Source organism: Lissotriton vulgaris, chromosome 1_1 (genome assembly GCF_964263255.1).
Source record: "Lissotriton vulgaris chromosome 1_1, aLisVul1.2, whole genome shotgun sequence".
NCBI lineage: Eukaryota > Metazoa > Chordata > Amphibia > Caudata > Salamandridae > Lissotriton > Lissotriton vulgaris.
Window position 1 is genome coordinate 1,014,687,160 of NC_141685.1, and position 23,773 is coordinate 1,014,710,932.

Sequence of the window (23,773 nt, forward strand, 5' to 3'; positions counted from 1 at the left end):
ATATACAACATTCTTGATATGAAAGCAAGGGACTGCCTTTTAATCTATTCAATCAAAGCTCACTTGTCCTACGACGGGAGCATGCAGTTGATTTACAGGCATGCAACAACCTGTCCACTTTGTATTTCTCGTCCGAGCAGGCATCCAAAGATTTGAGCCAAATGGAACTTAAACGCTGCTTTGGTGCTGAGTAGGCAAGATCTTGGCAGGTCTAACCCTGGTCATTAGTTAAGGTAAGCAGCACAACAAACAAGACAATGTAGTAGAACCTACTGCAGAGCCTGATGCTAAAAAGCAGTACACTAACACAAAGGAGTTAGAAGAAAGACTTCACAGTATATTAAAATATACAAATACAAACTTAGCAAGTTTACCTGCTGATGAGAGAGATGTCCTAGCTCTTTGTATCCAAGTGCAAGAACTCTGGCTCCCTCACGCGAGATCTCGGTGTGAACGAGGTTGTAGTTGTCTGGACATTGAGAAAACTAAGTGAAAACAACCAAAGTGAACAAGCATAGGAAAAACACAATTTATTTATGTTAAATGTGCTATCCCTCTGTCCTCGCACCCTTATGGAGTGATATCAAGTTGGAAAAAGATTGAAAGAAAGAAAAAAAAAAAAAAAAGAATGTGAAAGATGTACAATTCGACTTGAACACAAAGTGGCTGTAGTGGGCAATAAGCAAGAAGTATGGCAGTGGGACAGGATTATGGGCCATATGTATCAAGCCTTTTTTGATTCGCCAAGGCCGAAATTCGCTGAATTTCGGCCTTTGCGAATCAAAAAAGGCTGTTTTGCATTAATTGATATGCATCAAAAAAATCGCATCTTAAGGAATCGCAAATACTTGCGATTCCTTATTTTGCTATAGCATTTAAGGAAACGCAATTTTGCGATTCCTTAAATGCTATGTATGAAGCATTTTAATGTAGCAAATTTTGCTTAAGAAATCGCAATTTACCACCAACTTTCAGTTGGTGGTAAACTGCGATTTCTTTTCAAAATACACTAATTGGCATTTTTGAATGTGGCATGTGACGAACATACATGCCCATAGGGCATGTATGTGCGCCATATGCACACACATGCTGATTTCAGGGGTGCAGCAGGGTGTCCTTGAGACACCCCTGCACCCTTGAAATCAATCTCATTTTGCGATTTGCAAATTGCGAATCGCAAAATGAAATGCATTTCACAATCATTCCTATGGGCCTCCTGGCCCATAGGAATGAATGGGAAATAATTCCTTATTTGCGAATTCGCAAATAAGGAAGATTAAGGAATCGCAAAAAAATGCGATTTTTTTCATACATACCGTTTTGCGATTTCTAAATAGCGATTCCTTAAAAATCGCTATTTAGAATTCGCAAAACGGAACTATGATACATATGGCCCTATATCATTACTTGAGACCAAGATGTGGACATTGTGACTTGCACAGACAGGTGCTGCGACTCGGATTGCGTGTGCTGGGGCAGGAGACTATCATTAAGGCAGGAAAAATGCATACATAGGGACCAAGGGATGCAGATACGGGGACAGAGAGGAAGGGAAGGGTAGAAAGAACAGACAAAATAAGGCCCAGGGAGCAAAAAGAAATGAAATAAGAGACATTGAGATATGGTAACACTGCACCAAGGAAAACATACTACGATACCGATACAACAATCAAAGTTCGTACTCAGTTTTAAAGGGCCAACGCTGTGGGGAATGGTGGCTCTTTGCAACCTAACATAACATTAGTGGATGGACAATACAACATCCCGAAACCAGAGTTTCAATTGTTATGTTAATTAATATCTGTAGAGCGCAACATTGACTATTTCCTTGACTTTTCTGCGAAATTCTGCAGCACTGAAAAACTTTAATCATCTTGCCATTGTCGAGGTTGGTTGGCTATACACGAGTTATCTACAAGGCAGATTTCCGAACAGGTCTCCTGCCCTGCATTGCTACAGAGGATTTACAGTTAACATTACAAGGATCCAGACGACCAAATTTAATTCTGTCACTTGGGGTGCTTCACAACAAGTCAGACTTATCAGCCAAAACAGATAAAGTGCACAGCACCCTCTCTTTGTAGCTAGCAATTCAAGTAAATGGAAACTTAAGTGAAAGGTCCTCTTGGGATCCTTCGTTGTGGTTGTTTGCTGCTTATTTTATTGAGATCAACAGATAACTGGAGATGGAACAGAGGCAGGTCCCTTTGTATCAGTTAGGCCTTTTTATGTATAAACCAGAAGCATGAACATGAACATGAAGCATGATTTTCTGAAGCCCTTATTTCAACAGACGCTTGAATAACATCATGCCCATTTCCTGCATCCCAAATGTCAGAATTCCCTGGCTGTCAGAAATGCATTCAGAGCACATAATCACCATTTTCTGAAGAGTTTCTGGGGCTCCTTTCACAGCTGCAATGCAGCAAAGATCAGTGGAACCCATCTTCTCATAGGAAGCCAGGACAGACATTCGTTTCAGTGCACTCGCAAAATGGAAACGCTGGTGAATTTTGAGTCCTTGAGTTTTAATGCTTCTGGGGAACACCTTCTCATCTGCAACAAAACATGCATTTCAAATATTAAAAAGGATCCAATACAGCAGCTCTGTGCCAATAACACCACTCCCCCCCCCCCAACCCACTTGGCACACATCAAGACTTGAGAGCTCAAAAGCGGCAAGCCTTTAGATTCTAGCTACAGCCTTGACACTGAAAGCACAAATCCCACTCAGGAAACAGAAACAGCATTATATTCATACACTAAGGTTCTAAAACGTAATCCTAGTGACTCTGAAGTCTTCATGACCACATAGCAATATCTGGAAGCCGCATATTCAGTTGTCACCACCTTCCTCACACCTACCTCATACTAATCCCCCAATAAGTCATCAAGAAAATAATTTATTCAGAAGAAAACACTGGTGCTCCACTTTGTCGCAAGTGACAGCATGCTACAGCTGCACTTTTGTTTTGGAGAATGGCTTGCAAAGGTCCATCTCAAAGCCACCTCCCACGCCACAAAGATAAGACTACATTTATGTTCTGGAGAGGCAGATGAAGCCTACTAATTTCCTTTACTGTGATTCTTAAATTGAAAGTGGTTCTCACAGAAATTAGTGGTAAGCACCAAATAATACTTCAGAACTAGAATGTTCTGTCAGTCCTTTACGTTAGAACAAAAAATGACTTCTTTTATAGATAAGGAAGAATTTTGTACATTAAACAGACACAGAAAACTTGAAGAACCAAGCGATTTTCAGACAAGAGAACCAATACCAAATATTTTTTTTTTTAGCTTCCCTGCTCTGGGCTACATATTCTTGCTAAATATTTACCCTGTTACCCTTTGGTGAACTGGGCTTTTGTTGTAGGCATACAAGTATATAATACTGCAAGCTCTTTTAGTGAGAAGAACGAAGGCTTCAGCTAAGGTTTATGGAGATTCGGTATATGGTGAACGGAGATCTCACCTGCAACGAATCCTTGACGCCATTACGGCGAGACTCTAGGCCACGCCCACTTCCAGGCCACGCCCCCATATCCCCCTATAATATGTGCCACCAGAGGAAGCGCAGCGGACGAGCGCCGTCTGCGCGCCGAAGGCGCGCCTAAGGCAAGCCCGTCTGCGCCCGTCCGCGCCAGGACAGAGCCCAGGGCCAGACCCCCTGTTCAAATGGATAAAGAAATCGTTCTAAGGAAATACACGTCACAAGAAATCTCGTCGTTAAGACACCCCGCAACCTGCCCACCAATAGATCTGCAGAAAGAAGGTAAGCAATGCCCTTGCTGCCCTCTTAAATTCGATTTCGCCACAATTAATAACACAAATAAGAACATAGAGAATACCAAAAGGTGTACTATCAAGGCAGGGCTAATAAACGCCAGATCAATGATAAAGCATAACACTCACATCGCTTATTTGATCGATAACCAAGAAATTGATTTACTGTTTGTAACAGAAACATGGGCGGATGAAGCATCGGACGCCGACCTCTCATTAGCAATACCCGAAAAATACTCAATTTACAGAGTAGATAGAAAAATGAAACGGGGAGGAGGGTTAGCGATTATAGCGAAAGAAAGCCTCAGGATCAAGAGCTCCGAAAAAGGTAGCCACCCTGACTGTGAAACCATGACATTTCAAATTATGGTTACAAACAAGTATACCTTCAATGGGATACTTATTTATAGACCACCAAATGCAAAAAAAACACTCATTGAATTACTAAGCCCCTTCCTTGAATCATGTGTAATGAACCAGGATTATACAATACTGGGAGACTTCAATTTACACTTGGAGAAAACCACAGACCCCCGAATCAACACCTTCAAAGAGACAATGGCTAATTTTGATCTAGACCAAAAAGTCCATTCAGAAACACATGTAGCAGGACATACACTTGATGGTATCTTTACATCCTGCCAAAAACTAACAAAGGTAGAAGTCCATCCCATCGCATGGACAGATCATAAATTAGTATCATTCCAGCTAGAGACTATAGAGGACCTGGGAAAACCAACTGAAACTTCCAAGGGAGTCACCTATCCGGATTGGTCAAAAATAGACACTCAAATGTTAGTAGAGGTAATGAATTCCTCATCTCCAACGCTAGAAAGTGACAGCAATATAGCATGCACGCAATTCAACGACTGGCTAAAAACAGCCACTCAGAGTTCCGTACCACAAAAAATAGCGACCTTTAAAAGGAAGTCACCTTCACAACCCTGGTACTCGGAAGCTTTAAAAGCACAAAAACAGACCTGCAGAAGAGCTGAGAAAAAGTGGAGATCGCAATATGACCCCAAATTAAAGATAGACTATAAAAACGAACTGGCCACATATAAAAATCTGATAATCGCAGAAAAAAGCAAATTCTTTGTACACAAAATAAATGAATCCAAGAACTCGAGCAAAGAGCTGTTCACAGTAGTCAAAAAACTTGCCAAAATTGAAAACAATAATCCAGTAGATATATCATCTGACTTCTGTAACACTTTAGGCCACTTCTTCGTAAATAAAGTATCGTCAGTGTATGAACTATTTAAAAACAATCAGAGTGACCATACAATTCAAAACCCCACAAATCATACAAAACTAGACAACCAACCCAGCGGCACCCCATCCTTTAACTGGTCCTTACCCACAGTGGAACAAATTACTAAGGAAGTAATGACAACCAACTCAGGCAGTCCCTTAGACCCATGTCCACCGAAAATATTTCAAATATGTCCTGAACAAATAGGACAAGCACTTCAAAAATTGTTTGAAGTAATTCTGAACACCAGCATATTTCCAAACGACTGGAAAACCATTTCAATCAGGCCACTACTGAAAAAAACCCATCTAGACAGTGAAGTCCCCAGCAATTACAGGCCCATAGCCAGGATTCCTTTTGCCGCAAAAGTGCTGGAGAAACTACTAAACAAACAGTTTTCACAGTACCTACTGGACAACAATTGGCTTGATCACTCTCAATTTGGATTCCGGGAAGGACACGGAACGGAATCAGCCCTCCTCACGGCCACCGAGGAACTTAGAAGTATACTGGACAGAGGAGAAAAGGCCGCCTTGGTGCTATTGGATCTCTCGGCGGCCTTCGACACGGTCAGCCACGAGATACTAATAAAACGCATTAGGGAAACCGGATCCAGTGAGCACGTGTGCAACCTCATTGCATCCTACCTCAATGAGAGAAAATTCACAGTTGAACTAGGAGAAGCAAAGTCAGACTCCTTTAAAGTACCATGCGGCGTCCCACAGGGCTCGTCATTAAGCCCAACACTTTTTAATTTATATGTGGCCCCCCTTGCCAAATTAATAAGAGAAAATGGCTTTACACCAATATCTTACACTGACGATACACAAATCGTCATTTCTATAGGCAAAGACAGTAAAGTAACAGCCAAGAATTTCCAACTATGCATGCTAAAAGTTAGTCAATGGATGCAACAAAATTGCCTCAAACTCAACGGAGAAAAGAGTGAGGTAATGATTCTAGGAGGTAACGCTGATATCTGGTCCCCAGACTGGTGGTCTCCTGAACTGGGAACAAGACCAGAACCCTCAGAGAAAGCTAAAAACTTGGGAGTCATGATAGACACCAAACTAACATACGAAGCCCAAGTAAACAAACTGGCATCGTCTTTCTGGCTGATACTAAAAATGATAAGAAAAATACTCCCATACCTACCTCAAGACACACGCAGAACGGTAGTGACAGCCCTGGCACTGTCTCGACTGGACTACGGTAACGCATTGTATGCCGGAGCCAGAGTAAAAATCATGGAAAAAATGCAGCGACTCCAGAATGCAGCGGCACGACTGATACTGGAAATCCCAAAGTTTCAGCCTATCAGTCATAAACTAGAGACACTCCACTGGCTACCTGTAGCCAAAAGAGTCAAGTTTAAATCACTATGCTTGACCTACAAGGCACTGCAGGGCAAAGGCCCTCACTTCCTGAAAACTCACCTGAAGCACTACGAACCATCAAGGCTTCTCAGATCAGGTAAAAAAAAACTGATAGCGATACCCAAGTTCAAACGATCAAACTGGGGAGGAAGAAGCTTCCTCGTGCATGCAGCACTGACATGGAACTCACTACCACTTGACGTAAAAAACAGCCCAACGCTGGAGATTTTCAGAAAGAGAATCAAGACTTGGCTTTTCACCGCATAAATTTTACTAACTCCAGACCTGCACCGGAAACTGGACAATTCATAGCGCCAAGACACCTCCGGGCATTCGTGCGCTTTAGAAATGGACAAATCAAATCAAATCTCTGTACCTAAAGAAATGTGCTCGGGGATGCCTTACAAGCATCTGTGACAGTACAGGAAATATGCTCAAAAATAGATCAAATACCAACCACCTGAACAGAGGACCCAACTTTACTGCAGTAATTTCATAATATTCACTCTAGGGGTGTTTAATTGCCTGGTAACCGGAGCCTGTTTAGGTGAAAAGCCACCTCTGTTGCTGGAGCCCAAAGTGCTGTAGCTAATGGGTTATGGAGGGAACTAGACCTGGCTAGGTAACAATGGCCCTTAGGTTGTCAGGGGGGCATTGGACTCTGAACCCACCAGTCAAAATCAGGATTTTCTTGCGATGGTGGAGGAATAGGGGATGGATGGGGTTAGACACTGATGGGATAGTGGTTCTAACAACTGACTCAGTTAATTGCCTGGACAATGGTGTACTGACTAGGGGTGGGTGGAGTTTCACTCCAGAGTTACAGAAGATGTGTGGGAAATATGCAGCTTGTGCTGCTAATTAAGCGCCGGTAGAGCGAACAGTGTTGAAAATCAGCACGAACTGCACCATGCATTACACATGAGTAGGTGGCCATTTGAGTTGAGTTTGCTGCCGATCGAGTAGAAAATCTAAGTGAGCGGCAGCAAATCTATTGGAATGACAGCCCTCCGACTGCAAGCACCAGCGATCCACTGCATTAGAAAATTGCGTTACATGGCGTTAATCTTGCTCATCAGCTCGAATATTCTGGAGCCTCGCAGGAGAAAAATTTGCTACGCAGCGATTGGTAGGATTTGGCCAGAACTCGGTGTTAAAGAGTAACGGGGAGTGGCCACAATTTTGCTAATTCTGAGGGTGGAAAGGAACATTTGGCCCTCCCCAAGTCTTGACCAGAAATTCAAGCACAGAAATGGTTGGGCTGCAAGAGTGACACCAACAGTTCTGGAATCTAGATGAAGACCTTCAGCCGTTACCAATGGACTACAGATTAGAGGTTCAAGTCAGGATTTCTTTCAAGACCCACAGGGACAGCCAGAGAAAAAAGTACTATATGGTTAAGGGAGAGTCTTCTACAATGCAGGCTTCCACTGCTGAATTCATAAAGGTGAATGAGCAGCTCATCAATCCAGGTGGGGTTGCAATTTCCTCAGCAGCAGACTGCTGCGATTCCATGGTTCCAAGACATTATCAGTCCATGGAGATATACTCCATATAGGTCCCATTAGGCAAGTTGAAACTCAGCTGTCATTAGTTGTTCAGGTCACTTCCTCTTAGCAGGCATACTGCAAACCAATAGGCAGGCAGATACAATCTTCCCTTTTTCAAAGTTCCAGGTGAAAGGTGACTCAACAGAGTACCTAAACGTACATGCCTTCTGGAGGATGAATGGTGATGCAGCACCAGTCACACGCGCGCTGCATCTTCTAGCTGAGTGTGTGATTTAACTTGTATGTGGGGATGAACTGTATTTTCCTTTTAAACTTCGCTACAATCTTTTTAAAAACATAAATGATTGCACTATTTTAACTCACCTGCACCCTGACCTGCCCTGCTCCCCGGTCCACCACGGGTCTTTTTCCCGGTTCTGTGGAGGGAGTACCGGCCACTACATCATTGAATTCCCCTCTTCCGGGTTGGAGACCGGAGAGGGCGGAGTCCCGCACTCTTGCTTAAATCAATGCTGTTTCTTTGGCGCAGCGGACGCGCGCTGCATCTTCTAGCTGTGTGTGAACTGTATTTTCCTTTTAAACTTCGCTACAATCTTTTTAAAAACAGAAATTATTGTACTACTGTGACTCACCTGCACCCTGACCCGCACTGCTCCCCGGTCAACCATGGGTCCTTATCCCGGTTGTGTGGATGGAGTACCGGCCACGACATCATTGAATTCCCCTCTACGGGGTTGGAGACCGGAGATTGCGGCGTCTCGCACTCTATTTAAATCAATGCTCCCCCTCCCACGCAGCGGGCGCGCCGCGTCGCGCCAAAGGCAAGCCCGTCTGCGCCTGTCTGGGCCCGTCAGGCGCCATACATTATGCCAGTTTTTTTTAACATATTCCTCATCAGAACTAAAACTACTGCAAGGAGCTGCGGACATTAGTCCTCATACCAAGGACAAACTAAGCTCACTTGGGATTTATTCGCAGGGAAACCCCTCTCCTGCTATTCCTTTAAAAGCTACTGACCAAAAGTCTCCCTTACACAACAAATGTTCAATAGCTCCATCTAGCCCTAAACATCAGGTGCAAAAAGGACTACTAGTATGTTACTTGAAAACACGCTCTGTAGTAAAACACCAGCACGAGAAATTCTATCTACTGGACACTGTTAAGCCAGACATCCTCCTTCTCTCTGAAACATGGCTGACAGAGGAATCTGGCCCTGACATTCTCGCGGCACTCCCTGATAACTATCATATCCTTCAGGTAGATCGACCTGCAGGCAAAGCGGGAGGAAGGGTGGCAGCCATAATCAACCAGAAACACAAATTCACTGCACTGACCTCTTTAGGCATCTCTCTAGTTGACAGCCTTTCACTAAAATTTGAGTCTCATGATCTCTCATTCATTTGTGTGTTACTCTACAGACCCCCATATCATATGCCTACATTTCCCCAGTTGGTGGCTGACAGGATAGCAGAGTTGGTGGTCAATAACTTTTGAGTCTTAATCATGGGGGACTTCAACTGTATGCCCAATGATGCACATGAAAGTCCCTGCTCTCTCCAATTCACCAAACGTTTAATGGGAATTAACGTTACTCAACATATAAAAGTTGCCACCCATGTCAAAGGGCACACCTTAGACCAGGTTTGGAGCGCCAACTTGGATATCTCCCACCTACAAGTGGCCCCGTGTACATGGTCGGATCACCATCTAGTTACCTTTGTCATCCCCTCTGTCCGTCCTCACACCACCCCTCCATTAGGCAATTTCTTAGCTAGAAACTGGAGCAAAGTGGATATGGAGGACCTCTGCTACTCGTTAATTGCCTCGGCACCTATTGCAGCGGAGAAATCGCCCCATACTCAAGTGGCAAATATCAATACCTGGTTGGACGGGGTTAGAGACAGCATAGCACCTCTGAAGAAAGTTAAAATAAAGAGGCCCCATGATGCACAACGCTGGTTCTCAACAGAGCTGAAGGCAAAAAAACGAACGCTGAGGCAAGCGGAACGCAAATGGCGACGCAATTACTGCCCTAATCTCAAGGCCATTTCCATGTTTCTATTCAAAGACTATAAAACACTGATTCTTCAGACCAAGGCGGAGTACTTTTCGTCCAAAATACTAAACTCAGCTAATAAAGCCAAGGAAATCTTTAGGATAGTGGACGAACTCTCTAAATTAGATCGAGTTATTGCGAAACCTACTCCTTCTCAATCTTTGTGTGACTCACTTAATCACTTTTTTATTGAGAAAATTGTCACTATCAAGGCAAGCATTCCTAAACCTATTGACCCTCTGCCTTTTTTATGTTGCGACACAAACACTGCTTCTCTGGGTCACTTTCCCATCGTTACTAAAGAAGACTTCTTCGGTCTTCTTAAGAAAGTTGGTTTTGGTTCTCCTCTGGACAGCTGTCCGCCTCAAATGCTCCAGGAAGTTTTTCATGCTGCCCGGATCCCCCTCTATCGCTTATCAACAGCTCCCTTGCTCAAAGGATTGTTCCAGACCTATTTAAGATGGCTGAAATTGTTCCCATCCTCAAAAAAACAAGCTTAGATCCGCAGGTACCTGGAAACTATTGCCCCATTTCTTTGCTACCTTACTTGAGTAAGGTCATGGAAGCCCATGTGGCCAACAGCCTCAGTGCCTTCGTAGAACAGACCCACTACCTGGACCCTCACCAAGCAGGATTTAGATCTGAACACTCAACCGAAACGGTCGTCCTAGCAGCCCTGGACGAGTTAAGCCAGGGAGCAGACCAGAGAACTGCCCAGGCCTTGGTGCTCCTTGACCTGTCGGCTGCTTTTGACACGGGCGACCATCAGCTTTTGGTCGACCGTGTCAGCAGCGCTGGGCTCCAGGATCTGCCATTGAAATGGATTACCTCCTTCCTTAGCAATTGTTCCGAATCGGTTCGCCTCACTAGTTTCAGGGCAGAACAAACAAAACTGACCTGCGGGGTTCCACAGGGTTCCTCCCTCTTACCTTTACTGTTCAACTTGTACATTCTCCCCCTGATTCTAGCCTTGCGTAAGAGAAAGGTTGTGGTGTTCAATTATGCCGATTACCTCCAGCTGATCTTTAACATCGATCCCTCAGCCTCATCCATCACTAACTTCCAATCCATAATGAACTTCATTAGTGACTGGATGAATGCTAATCAACTCAAACTTAACCCAGATAAAACAAAGTTGATTCTTACTGGTGGTGTGGCTAACACCAGCTTTAGGGAGCCCCCCAGCCCCGGTCTCGCTAGTAAAAAGCCTGGAAATCATGATCAGCAATGATCTTACCAGGAAGGCCCAGGTTAGCTCAGTGATCTCTGCATGCTTTTTCCACCAGCGCTGAATCCAAAAAATCAGTAGATTCCTCTCCATCGAAGCCTTGACCCAAGTGGTTCTCGCCTTGGTTATCTCGCGTATCGATTACGCAAATTCCCTGTACGTTGGTATACCTGCGTACCAAGCACAACGCTTGCAACGGGTTCAGAACCAGGCAGCCAAACTTATTCTTGGACAGTCTCAGCACTCCAACGCGAAACCACTGCTGAAAAGCCCTCATTGGCTTCCCATACCCCAACGCTGTCTGTTCAAGCTGGGCTGTACCATTCACAAAGCCCTGCTAGGATGTGGCCCTGCTTTTATTGCTTTAAACATTCAGCGGTATCTTTCCTCTCATGATCTACTTTCCTCCAAAAAGAACTTGCTGTTTTCCCATTCTTTTAAACTGAAGAAATACAGTGGCCTTAGATATAAGATCTTGGCCCCCCCAAGTTTCGAACGCCCTTTCTCCCTATTTGCGCATGGCGGATTCCTATACCCAATTTAGGAAATTACTCAAGACCTGGCTTTTCTCCCACGCTTACAACAGACACCAACTCACTATCTGGTACGGCTACCGTTCTGCCCATAGCGCCAAGAAACTGTCTGAAATAAATGTTAACATAACATAACACTCTATCTCAATATCTTCTCTCCTGGTACTAATACAGAGGATCTCCTTGATAAGTAGATGTAACAAGATATTAGATACTTATCTTTAAGTCCAGTTCTCCAACATTGGTATCTTTCATATAATCACATGGTTAAATCATTCCCCATCGTCAGGATGGGAATCCCCAGTACATTAAAATAACAGAATAAAGTGTAAATTGTTCAACAGTATATAATGTAAAATAGCCATAGGCCTGAAACATAGGATGTTTAGTAATACATCCACCTAATTTTAAAGAACCAAAACGTCAGCAAATTAGGTGGAAGCTAAGCACTCCAACTCTCACCTATATACTACTGTATTAAGCTGGCTTTATATACTGTACCAAAATGAAGTGCAATGTGCAGAGAGACCAAGTATCCCTTATTAGTGTACAGGGCTTACTATAACAAACCCAAGGTGCACTATGTGTGGTTGAGCAGATTTAGGCTCATCATGGGTGGTTGTTAGGCATTTGTTGCACACACAGCCAATAAATGAGACACTCAAAAAGGAAATGTGACACAAATTTAGAAAAGTAACAGGTTTTTATATTGATTTCGACACCAAGATCTACGAGATTAGAAAAGTACTTTTGGAGTTAGCGAGTTTCAGAAACACAAAACACAGCTGTCAGATTGGAGGTGGGAGCACCCAGCACGGTAATGTTATCCTATGGGAGAAACATACACTGCATAAGGGTACTTGCAACTGAGTTACAGGGTTGTTCTTCTGGACTCAAGGTAAGTAGGGGCCAAGGTCCTTGGACACACCATTGCAGGAAAAACAAAACAGCTGGCGGTTCTGTGTGCAGAGATGCTGGTCGCAAGGGTAGCTTTGAACGTTACCGCTGAAGTCTATGGAGAAAACCTGAAACAGAAAGAGAATGCAAGCGAGGCCCAGTCTGGCAGAACCCAAAGGTGTACTCCGCTCTCCAGGGTCTCTGGAACAAGTGTGGACTCCCGGTAGGCTCCAGCTCGGGTGCAGAAGTGTTTTGTCCGACGGGTCGCTTGCGTTGGAGGATCACTGTTTAGGTCGACCTGGAGATGGGCACAAAAGAGGACAGCAGGGCCACTCTTGATGATGGCCTCTCTGGTGCAGACGTCCCACGTGAGTAGGTTTGTCTTGGTGTCCGGGCTGGACACTGAACAGTTAATTTTCTGGACAATGGTGTACTGACGAGGGGTGGGACAATTTGTAACACCCATTTGTCTGATGTTCTATTCATACATGCGGGTGCTAAAAGGAAGATTCCCCCTCCACAAATTCTGGGAACCAGATGGAAAAGGGGGAATGAGCTGGAAGTCAGGATCTCTACTATCACTGGTTTGTACCTATGAAGAACCTTTGTTCTTTCCTGCAGACCTCCCATAAGTTTGCCTTTCAATTCGATGAAAGGAGCATCCTACATAGTATTTAAGTTGTCTTTGAGGATAAGGGCGTCCTTGGCCTCCATGCTGGTTGAATCCTGCACTGAAATTTTGTGAACTTTATGAGCCACAAAAAGAAGATGCCCCAAATCTGCGATACTGCAACAGCCCTAAAGTCTTTGCTATATCAGTGTCAGTTTTAGGGCCTTGCAGAGCTTCATCAGTATGTTTAATAAAAATAATTAACCCATCAAAAGGCATGTTTAAGATTTTAGATTGTACATCAGTACGGAAGGCTGTGGACTTTACCCAACCTTGCCTCCTTAGTACAGTTCCTCCTGCCAACTGGCGAAAACCTGGATATGAAGCATCTATCGCCAGGTCAATAATGAAAGAGGTGGTTAGTTCTCCTTCCTTTAGGATAGCTACTGCGATTTCCCTCTTATCCTCAGGGATAAGATCCAGTAATGGAGCTATGTCAATACTATTGTATTGGCAATACATTTGCTATTCTTGTCCGGCAGACTAGATGACGTTATTGGGGTCTTGGTTCTTCTCCGAGCTTCTGAAGCAATTACTGAATCGGGTACAGTATGACCAGTAAGGCAAGCTGGAACTGAATCCGGAGCTTTACATTTCTTTTACATACAAGGTATCACAGCTGGAACGGTAGCAGGTGTCTTCATTAATTTTAGACCTTCTGACCAGACATAATCAAGAATAGGTATGGATTTAATGTATTTCCGAGTTTGCTCTTCCAAATCATATAGAAAACATGGTTGATCTACTGAGGTCATTGTATTTCTTGACAACTCTTTCAATCAATGAATGAAATTTACAGATAACATCTGTATCATCTTGTGGCACTGGCTCATCATTTCCACTAGGGACAATAACATCTCAGCCATCATCATCATCCCTTCCATCATATTCTGGTGGAAGCTCACCTTCATCTCCTTCTACATCAGAATAGGTAGAACCATTAGAGTGAACATTATCCATGTCTCCTCAATGTACCTATCCCGTTGGAGGAGGTAGCAGTGATGGCTGCCTAGGAGGTGAAACTAGTAAAAGAGCAGGGTGTAGAGGCAGGAGAATAGAAACAGCAGGTAACCCCATGTTAGGATAAATAGGTATTTGAGTCAATTTAGTAAATGTATCCATCATTTGTTGCAATGTTGATAAGAAGGCCTTTGGCACTTGGACAACATCTGGCGCTCTAAGATCTAGGGGCTCCTGCCTTAAAATCATTTGAGTACTTTCAGACCTATACTCCCACTGACACACATTCACGGTAGAACTCATCGTACACTGCGTACCTTTCAAACTCTGGGGCATATCTCACATCGAATTAAGTTAGGCTGTACGGGGACAGTGAGGAATAATCACTAGCTGCTTCTAGCTGCTTCTTCTTGCTCTACCTGCAATAATTGTATTGGAGGCACATCAGTCCCCCTTAAGGTGAAAAAACCTTGTATCCCATGTTTATTGACTGGGTGGTTCTCAAAGATGATGCAGTCGATGGTATGGTCGTCGTCAGCATGCTCTATGTTGACGGCATGCTCGACTGTGTCGTCGTTGACATTATCTTCATTGTTGACAAAGGAGTTAAGGTCTTTGACGGTCTTGTTGTCGACTAGGTTTCCCTTGAAGATTTCTTCTTTTTTGTCACAGGTGAGTCTCTGTAGCGCTTAGACTCTGGTTTGTCAGCAGAGAAGATGGCTGCAAGCGCTTTACCAAATAGATCATGCTCAGGAAACTCTAAAAGTCTCCTCTAGTTTGGCTGCTTTCATTGAAGTTCATGGAGGGCCAATTCTATGGGGGATGCCCCCTCTTCGGGGAAGAATCAGTGAGGTGGAAAATTCTCTTTATTCATAAGAAATATTGCCAACCTCCTTTCTCTATCCTTAAGAGTCTTAATGGAGAAAGACGTGCGGATCTTGCATTCAGCTGACTTATGCTTCGGATATAGACAATTAATACACAGATTGTGGGTCATCCACGTAAATTTTTTTGCTTCTAGAAGATTAACAGTTTTTAAAATTAGATCTCTTATTTTTAGAAGCAACTGGTGATAGTTGCTTGTCAAACCAAAAAGATCTCCTTGGCCCAGGAATTGAAACAATCTACTCTAAAATCAACTCACAGTACAGTGGCACCGAAGCTGGGCTGGTTCGAATCCAGGGCAGACCAAAATAGAAATAATTTTAGGTTCACTTAAATATGAGAGCAGATCTCTGGCAGGGGACTCCCTCACACAGGAAGTGTGGTAGAAATCTGAGCTAAGATGGCCTATTGTGGGAGTAGGAGTGCATACGTTTCCATCTCATAGGCTGAAGTTTGGGTTCTTTCAAATGAGGTGGCAGTGTTACTAAAAATACTATGTTGTTTTAGGCCTGTGGCCATTTAACATTATACATATATTTTTATTATATATTTTACACTGTATACTGCTATTTTAAATTACCAGGAATTCCCAGCCTGATTAAGGGGAATGATTCAAGCATCTGAATATTTAAAAGATCCAGTTTAGGAGAACTGACAAGTCAATGGGGGAATCATTTATATTCATCTGAAGTCTATCAATGATCTGATCCCATTCAAATCCAGCAGGAGCAGACCCCGGTGGGTCACCAACCTCTCCCCCCCCGCCCCCCCCCCCCACTCCCACTCCCCCTCTCGCATTCACTTGTCCAGGAACCATGTAAGACCGTACGTAACTCTGGGTAGTAGCATTCGTAGAGCCTGGAAGCTCCAGTGGTTACATGGGTGCTACACCTGCTGTAGCAGAGCCTACCCACTCGCCATTAGTGCATTAAATAGATTAGTTTATGGAGATCATTCCAGAAAGCCCCCACTGAATCTTGCAAAAAGAGTGAAGACAATTGCCATAATCACCTGTGACAGTTCTCAATATTGTCATATCTCCAGATATTTGTACATTAGGGGTACACAGAAACCCACCACAACGGCCATTACAATACCTCAAACCATGCATTTATAAATAAGAGAAAATATGAAGCAAATAAAAAAAATAAAAAACCTTCACTCAACACTAAGGCATAAAAAAGCAAACTGCCTCATTACTCCATTCAAGCAGATTTAAATGCGCCAGAGAACCTATAATATGTATGGGAGATATGGCCCCGTATTTAGAGTATGTATATATATATATATATATATATATATATATAAAAATCACTGTTATTAAAAAAAAAACACCATCAAAAAAGAAAAAAAAAAAATATATATATATATATATATATATATATATATATATATATATATATATATATATATATATATATATATATCTATCTATCTTATTAAACAAAAAAACACCATCAAATGGTATGCGCTTTTGGAAAGGAATATGTTCTTCTGTTCCAATCCAATTGAAGGCCTGGTGGCAGCATAGGGTTTAATGACCTCCACTCATTCTATAGCTGCATTTTCTTTCACGTGCAACACCAACATGGGATAAATGCTTATTGCTTATCTTCCATGCTTTAATGGCTTCAGTCTGCTATGGCTCAATTCCTGTGCAATAGTCTGTCCCATCGCTCAGGCTTTAGACAAGGTCATGGGCCACCTTCGGGAACACAGGTCTCATTCTCCGATGGGCTGCCTTTTCGCATAACACATCAGTCAGGTTCTGCACTTATGAAAACCACTCATAAACTTCACTCTGGTGATGGAACACTATGTTCAGGGCACACTCCACTCAGTTGCAGGATCTTAGTCCTTAAACAAATCCCTCTAGTCAGAGCCCTTGTGGAAGGAATTCAGGTCTTGGGCTCTGAAGTCACCATTGTCATAGCCCCCAGTGCCAAATCCATTAACTCATTCAGGCTCTTATGAAGGCAGTTTCATTGAGAGAAACTGTCAAATAAAACGTACATAGAATAAAGTAACACTGTTTCAAACATTGGCAGGTAAGCACATTTTCTCTCTTAGGGACTGTTGGACTTCGCCCTTTTTGCAGGTTTATCCCTGAATTTTTGCCGTCCTCCTGTATTTTTTCTGACCTATTGGCTGCTTCATGACTCTGGGCACTTTACCACTGCTGATCAGTGCTAAAGTGTATATGCTCTCCCTAGGGTAAATTGATGTATGGATTAGTGACTTCATGATTGGCTGGTTTGGTTTACTTGTCACACCCGAGTACAGTGCACTGAGTGTGCCCAGGGCTTGTAAACCAAATGCTGCTGGTGGGTTTGCAGCACTGGTAGCGCCACCCACAGAAGTAGCCTGTAAAAGTTTGTCTCAGGTCTGCCATTGCAGAGCCTGTGGGCAGTCTGGTACTGCCATGTTGACGGGACAAGTGCACCCACTTGCCAGTCCCTAAACCTTCCCTTTGCTGCATATTAGTCACACCTATGGTAAGCCCAAGGGCAGGGTGCATTGTAGGTAAAAGGTAGGACCTGCCCTGGTGTGTGTGGCATGTCCTAATAGTGAATTTCAGCCGTTTTGTTTTTCACTATGGCAAGTGTTCCCTATAGGACTGAATGGGCAGTTTGATTATAACATCTTATAATCCGAACTGACTCAGGGAACCAGGTAGAAATTCGAGTTTAGCGAAGGTGGTTTTAACATTCTGGGTTTGAAAATACCACTTTTAGAAAGTAAGTATTTTCTTGCCTATCTGTCCAAGCCTGCCTCTGCTGAATCTCTATTCCTTGTCTGGAGTTTGAGTGACATGGGCCGGAGTATTCCAGGACACAGGGTGAGTCAGCACAGGGCTGAATAGAGCTATGTATGCATGTAGATGGGTGGGAGGAGTTGCACCTGGGACCTGAATAGGGCTGGGCCTGCCTTCCACAATGCTGGCTCCATCTCCTGTGGTGCGTCTGTTGTCCATGGCTGGCCCACACTGTCAAAAGAAAGGAGCTTTGTCAACAAAGTGCTCCAGGACTGCACAAAACTGGTTTGGACTGGGTACAAGACCCTCTGCCTTCAGAGGACAAAGAATTTGCTAGTATAAATATTGGGACCCAGACCAAGACCCAGACCCAAGAACTTTAGATCACTTTGCTGAGCAGAGGAACCAGAGAAACTGAGGAAGAGACTATCGCTAAGCGGAGTGATGCTTGGGGGATTGGCCTGCAGTGGTTGCCTGACTGCCAAAGAAAGGAGAAATGACTTTGTGCTACTTTCAAATCAACTTGTAAAGGATCTCCAAGGGCTTGAGATAGAGCTTGCCTCTTGCTGAAGTCTCAGGGATAACAGACTTCACCAGCCAGTTCTCCTGCCTTCCCTTGCTGGGAATTGAAGTGCCTGCTGTGGAGCTGGGCCTTCTCAGAGACTGTGTCTCGCTGGATGCGTGACTCAAGTTGAAGAAGTACAGCTGTTGTTGTCGCATAACCGGAGAAGAGTGTCGCAGCAGTCGCCGTCGCATCACAGGAGAAGCGTGCTGTCGCCATCGCATCACCCGAAGCGCCTCGCATCAAATGAGAAGTGTCGCCGTCACAGCAGATGCTGTTGCATCACTGACGAAGCGTGTTGCAGGGCCTGTCGCGGCTCAGAAGAATCGTTGAGTCTTCGCACGGCCATCGGGTGTGCACGCATCGTTGCCGCATCAAGAAGACGACGCCATTTTGTTTCATTGCACTGGATCTTCATCCCATCACGGCGCTGCTGGTCTCATCCCCACGGAGGCGCAGTAAGAAACAAATGCATCACCTCCCCACGCGGAAAAGAAGCGACGCATCACCGGTGTCGCGTGTAAGGACCCAAAATCACCTTCCCTGCAAAACTTTCGTTGTATAGCGTTACGCATCCAAAGGTACATTGAAATCAAAGCGTCGCATTTTACATCTAAAGAGAATTAAGCTATTTCTACCATTTTTGAAGTACAGTATTGTGGATTTTTGTCATTGGTGGTCTTGTTTTAAGTCTTTATAAAAATACTTATTTTTATACTACAACTTGTGTGGTGTCCATCTGTACTGTTGTCACTGAGTTACTGTATGTGTTCACAAAGGCTTTACACACTGCCTCTCAGATAAGCCTGTCTGCTTGTGCCAAGCTACCAAGGGGGGTGAGCAGAGGTTATTTTAGGAGTGTACCTAGTTACCCTGACTAGACGCAAGGGTCCCTATTTGGTCAAAGGTACCTACCTCTGCCAACTAGAGACCATCAAACAGGGACCCATAATTAAATCTTCTTTGTAACATTTCTCTTAACACTGAAATCTTCATGCACACCTTGTAAGTTCCACACATGAAGGCAGATGACCAAAGGTATTGGGGGTCAAAACAGAACTATACTTAGAGCAGATGGCGGCCATTGTCCCAAAAACATACGGACACAGGCCTATGCACTAGACTAGAAAGTGACACAATCAGGCTCTAATAGGTTTGGAGAGGGGACAGTATGCATCCTCACAAATTTTAGGTGCTCTTTTGATTTGAGAACCCTACACAGATTATTAGTTGGGTGGGGAAATACTATAAAGAGCAGGGTAATAGAGATGATGCATGGCAGCCGTCTACTTTATTGTACCACTCTGTAAAGTCATAGTAGATTAGATTAAGTCAGGAAAAGTTATTCAAACGTAAAAAAGTTTTAATATTACACACACTGCGAACCTTAACTATGAGCCTGCAGGGCCAAGTCACTGTATAATGAAAATGGCACTGTAAAATGCAAATTATCTCATTTATTTCACAGAAAGACATGTATTTTTTATTATCAATGGCATACCTTTAGTCAAAGACCAATCAATGGCAGTTAGCACTGCTTTCTCCAAAGGATCGCCAACCAAAGTCCCGTCATCCATCTGCACGAGCGAGTGACAGGTCGCTATAACTCGGTGTGTTTCTATAGGAATGTCCGTCACGGGTGTTATATCTTTCCCATCTCTAAAATCATTGACAGAAAAGTCAAAAGGCTAGTTAAACGTACAGCAGGTTATTAAGTCTCCTTGAGGCAAAGAGCAACAACATTACATAAGAGCCATTTTTAGGTCGAGTTTACTCGAACCTTTTGTTGTCAATCCAAACAAGCATTTGCAATGCAATAGGTCTCGCATTAGGAAAGTTTGAGCTATTGGTATTGTAAATGTCCATTTTCTTTTATGTGTTGGTTTTGAAAATAGCGAAATTAATAGCTTTCTCATTTACAATGCCAATAGTTTTAACTTTCGCAAAAGTGACACCTATAGCATTTGTAATGCAATATGTGTTGTATTAACGTGACTTAGATGTATTGATATTACAAATACAAATGGCTTTTATTTTTTTTAATAATTAATACTTAAATAAAAGTTATTGTAATTTATAATGTTAATAGCTTTTGCAAATAACGTTTGTGAAGATTATGTTCAGTGTTTTTTATTGTGACGAAAATCTAAGAACAGAAGTGAAATATTAACATCAGGTATCGCGCTTCGATTCCACAGTGGAAGCCACAATTTCAGCAGTGGCCAATGTGAGGAAGAGTTTTTTTCTTCTAAATCGGCACAATACCTTTCTGTGATGAGATTGAGAAATTTTCAAACTTTTTGACTTCCAGACTGTCACTGGTAACAGTCCACTTCTCTTATGAGACCAGGGTTTCAATAAACTTATTATTGGGGCTTTGTGGTGCGAGTATTATTGTGTCACATGTATTTTACTACTGCGTAAGCCCTGCTTAAATAATTTGGACATTGCTTTTGATTTAAGCCTCCCTGCTTCATGTGACATTACCACAGCAGATAAACATCTTCAAATCAGCCCTAAGATGGTACCACCAAGAGATACAGAACACTAAGTGCACATCTTTCGCAGATAACATTGACACCAGCACTAACAACATCAAGGAAATGTTCGCCATCAAAGATTTCAACGTGCCTTGGGCCGCCTCCTGCAACATCATCCCCTCACAAGAACCTTTGCAACAAGCTTTCAGAATTCTTCTGTTATATCTATCTATCTTTCTCAACTTCGACCCTCAAACAGACCCCATCATTCTTGCACCTCAACTTTCCATCACAGCCAATGAATGAACCTTGACCTTGTGGCCAGCCGTCACCACTATCCAAATCGCTGGTACAATGAGTACCATCCACTCGGGGCTCCAGCTGATCCCTGCCCCCACCATGCCTTCACCAAAGGACTCCTGCCAATCATTGAAGCCCTAACACCCATTCTCAATGCCTCCATTGACTCAGACATATTCCAGCACAGCTGGAATCATGTCACTGATCAGTCCAGTTCACGAAATCATCAGCTCACCCAGCCACACTTTACAACTACATACTCATCTACCTCCTACCATACCCGGCAGAGTTCTTAGAGAAATCAACCAAGGGCTCACTGACCTCAGCAGCCACCAGCTCCTAGACGCCTTGCAATCTGGATTCAGGCACAACCATAGTCCAGGAACAGCACTCATAGCTGCCACAGAAGACATCCATATGATACATGACAGAGGAGACACAGCAACCCTCATTTTACTTGACCTCTCAGCAGCATTTGACACAGTCTCACACCACCACCATCATCAGGCGCCAGCATTAAATTGACATCAAGGGACCTTCTCTCTGCTGGATCTGCTCCTTCATTATGGAAAGAACTCAAGTTGACCGTACTCCTTTGAAGCCTGCAAACTCATCTGCGGAGTGCTTTAAGATTCATCGCTCAGCCTCACTTTATTCCACGGATACAAAATCCCTTTGGCCAAGGTCAACCACACAGACATGCAACTCGTACTCTCCCCTCTCGACTGAGACCCCCCCTCACACAAGAAATAAGTTCACCTCCAGCATGTCTGAAGTTGTCAACTAGATGAAAGCCAACTGTCTCAAACTCAACAAGGGCAAGACATAAGCAGTGATCTTCGGCAAGAACACCTCACCATGGCACTCAAATTGGTGGCTGGCCGCACTCTGACCCAAATCCAGAACCCATACCAGGAACCTCAGAATAATCATTGACAGCAAACTAGAAATTACTGCACAAGTCAAAGCAGACACTGCGTCCTGCTTCCACACCCTGAAGATGCAGAGGAAGATGTTCAAATGGCTCCCAAACTATACTAGAAAAGGTCACTCACCCTCTAGTTACCAGCAAATTAGACTATGGGAACACCTATTGCAGGATCATCAGGCAACCCACTAGAGAACTCGGCAGCCAGACTCATCCTCAGCCTCTCACACAGAACTCACATCATGCCTCAGAGAACTACTCTGGCTCCAGATGCACAAAATTCAAACTCCTCGCACACACACATTTAAAGGCACTACTCAACTCAGGCCCCACATATCTGAACAGTTGCATCCTCTTCCAACTACCCAGACACCTATGCTCTGCAGGACTCCCACTGGCTCACATCTCACACACATATAAAACTAGATGAGGATAACGGGTGTTCTCTTACATCGCTCCAAAAGCCTGGAACGACCTACTCCACCTCAGAGCCTCCTTCTCTCTTCAATTCTGCAAGAAGCTGAAGAACTCACTTTTCAATTAACCAATCTACTATAGACAGGGCTAAGCATACACACATACCCAGCGCCAGGATACCCTCGCCAGTGATATTGGACTTTACAAATACATATAAAATTGACAAGAGGTTTATTTGTGTTACACCCAGCAGCGATGGCCTTATCCTTTGAAGTGGGCACTAGTTCATTTCGAATAACCCCCTTTCTTACAGAGATTAGGACGCATAACTTGCATACTTGTTATATCAAGATTTATAGGATGGTGTTGATGTGATGGTTCTCGCTGGCATCTTTAAGTGCTGACAAAATAGCAATGTGTATTCTCATACTTATAAAATCAATAAAATCATTTAAAAAAAATGTTTACAGCAGCATGCTTTGACTTAGGCAAGGTACCAAGGAGGTGTAAACAAATACTTTGAAGGAGCTGTCAGACAATATCACCATCTTTTCCCAACCTCCCCTTCCTATTGAAAAGCAGTGTTTTGCAGGCCTTTTCTAACCTCTCTCATGTTTAAAGCTTTTGCTTGTGCTCATGAAAACTTGTATTCAGTTAAAGATGGTTACATTTCTGTGACCAAAAAGAATTTAAAACATCACATGTGGTAGGCCCAAGAATTAAAGACTATGACAGACTTTGCTCCGTAATAGACTATGACAGACTTTGCACTGTAGTAACGATGCAGGCCTTTAAAATAAGTAAACCATAATTTCTATTAAGTAACCAACATAATAATTTAAAGGCCTCGTCTCTAGATATATACACTGAAAATCTGTGTCATGGAACTTCAAATATAGCCTGAATAATGCATGAAAACTAAACCCTGCTCCACAAAGAAACTGCTCAAGACATTGTTGTGTCTTGTGATACACAAATTATCATAATAAAATGGCATAAAGTTGGCCCCTTTGTTGGGTTAAAGTAAGGTTATGACGTGTTGCTGCTTTTCCTTCCACCCTGGTGCTTGTGAACCTTTATCCACAAATGGGAATACAAACTTCAAGTAACAAATAGCAAAGAAAAAAATATAAAGATGAAAGACTAATAACCAAACTGGCATGGAACTTCTATGGAT

General features: G+C 43.3%; 1 protein-coding gene across 1 annotated transcript in view; it reads right to left on the minus strand.

Annotated features, from left to right (window-relative positions):
* The window catches only part of ATP13A1 (ATPase 13A1), a 446,812-nt gene that overhangs the window by 197,964 nt on the left and 225,075 nt on the right, over positions 1-23,773 (minus strand). Inside the window, exons 13-15 of the mRNA XM_086961461.1 lie at positions 19,973-20,130; positions 2,381-2,556; positions 375-485 (exon numbers count right to left, since the gene is read on the minus strand). Of these exons, the coding sequence (XP_086817587.1) occupies positions 375-485; positions 2,381-2,556; positions 19,973-20,130 (445 nt within the window). The remainder of the gene's footprint in view (positions 1-374; positions 486-2,380; positions 2,557-19,972; positions 20,131-23,773) is intronic.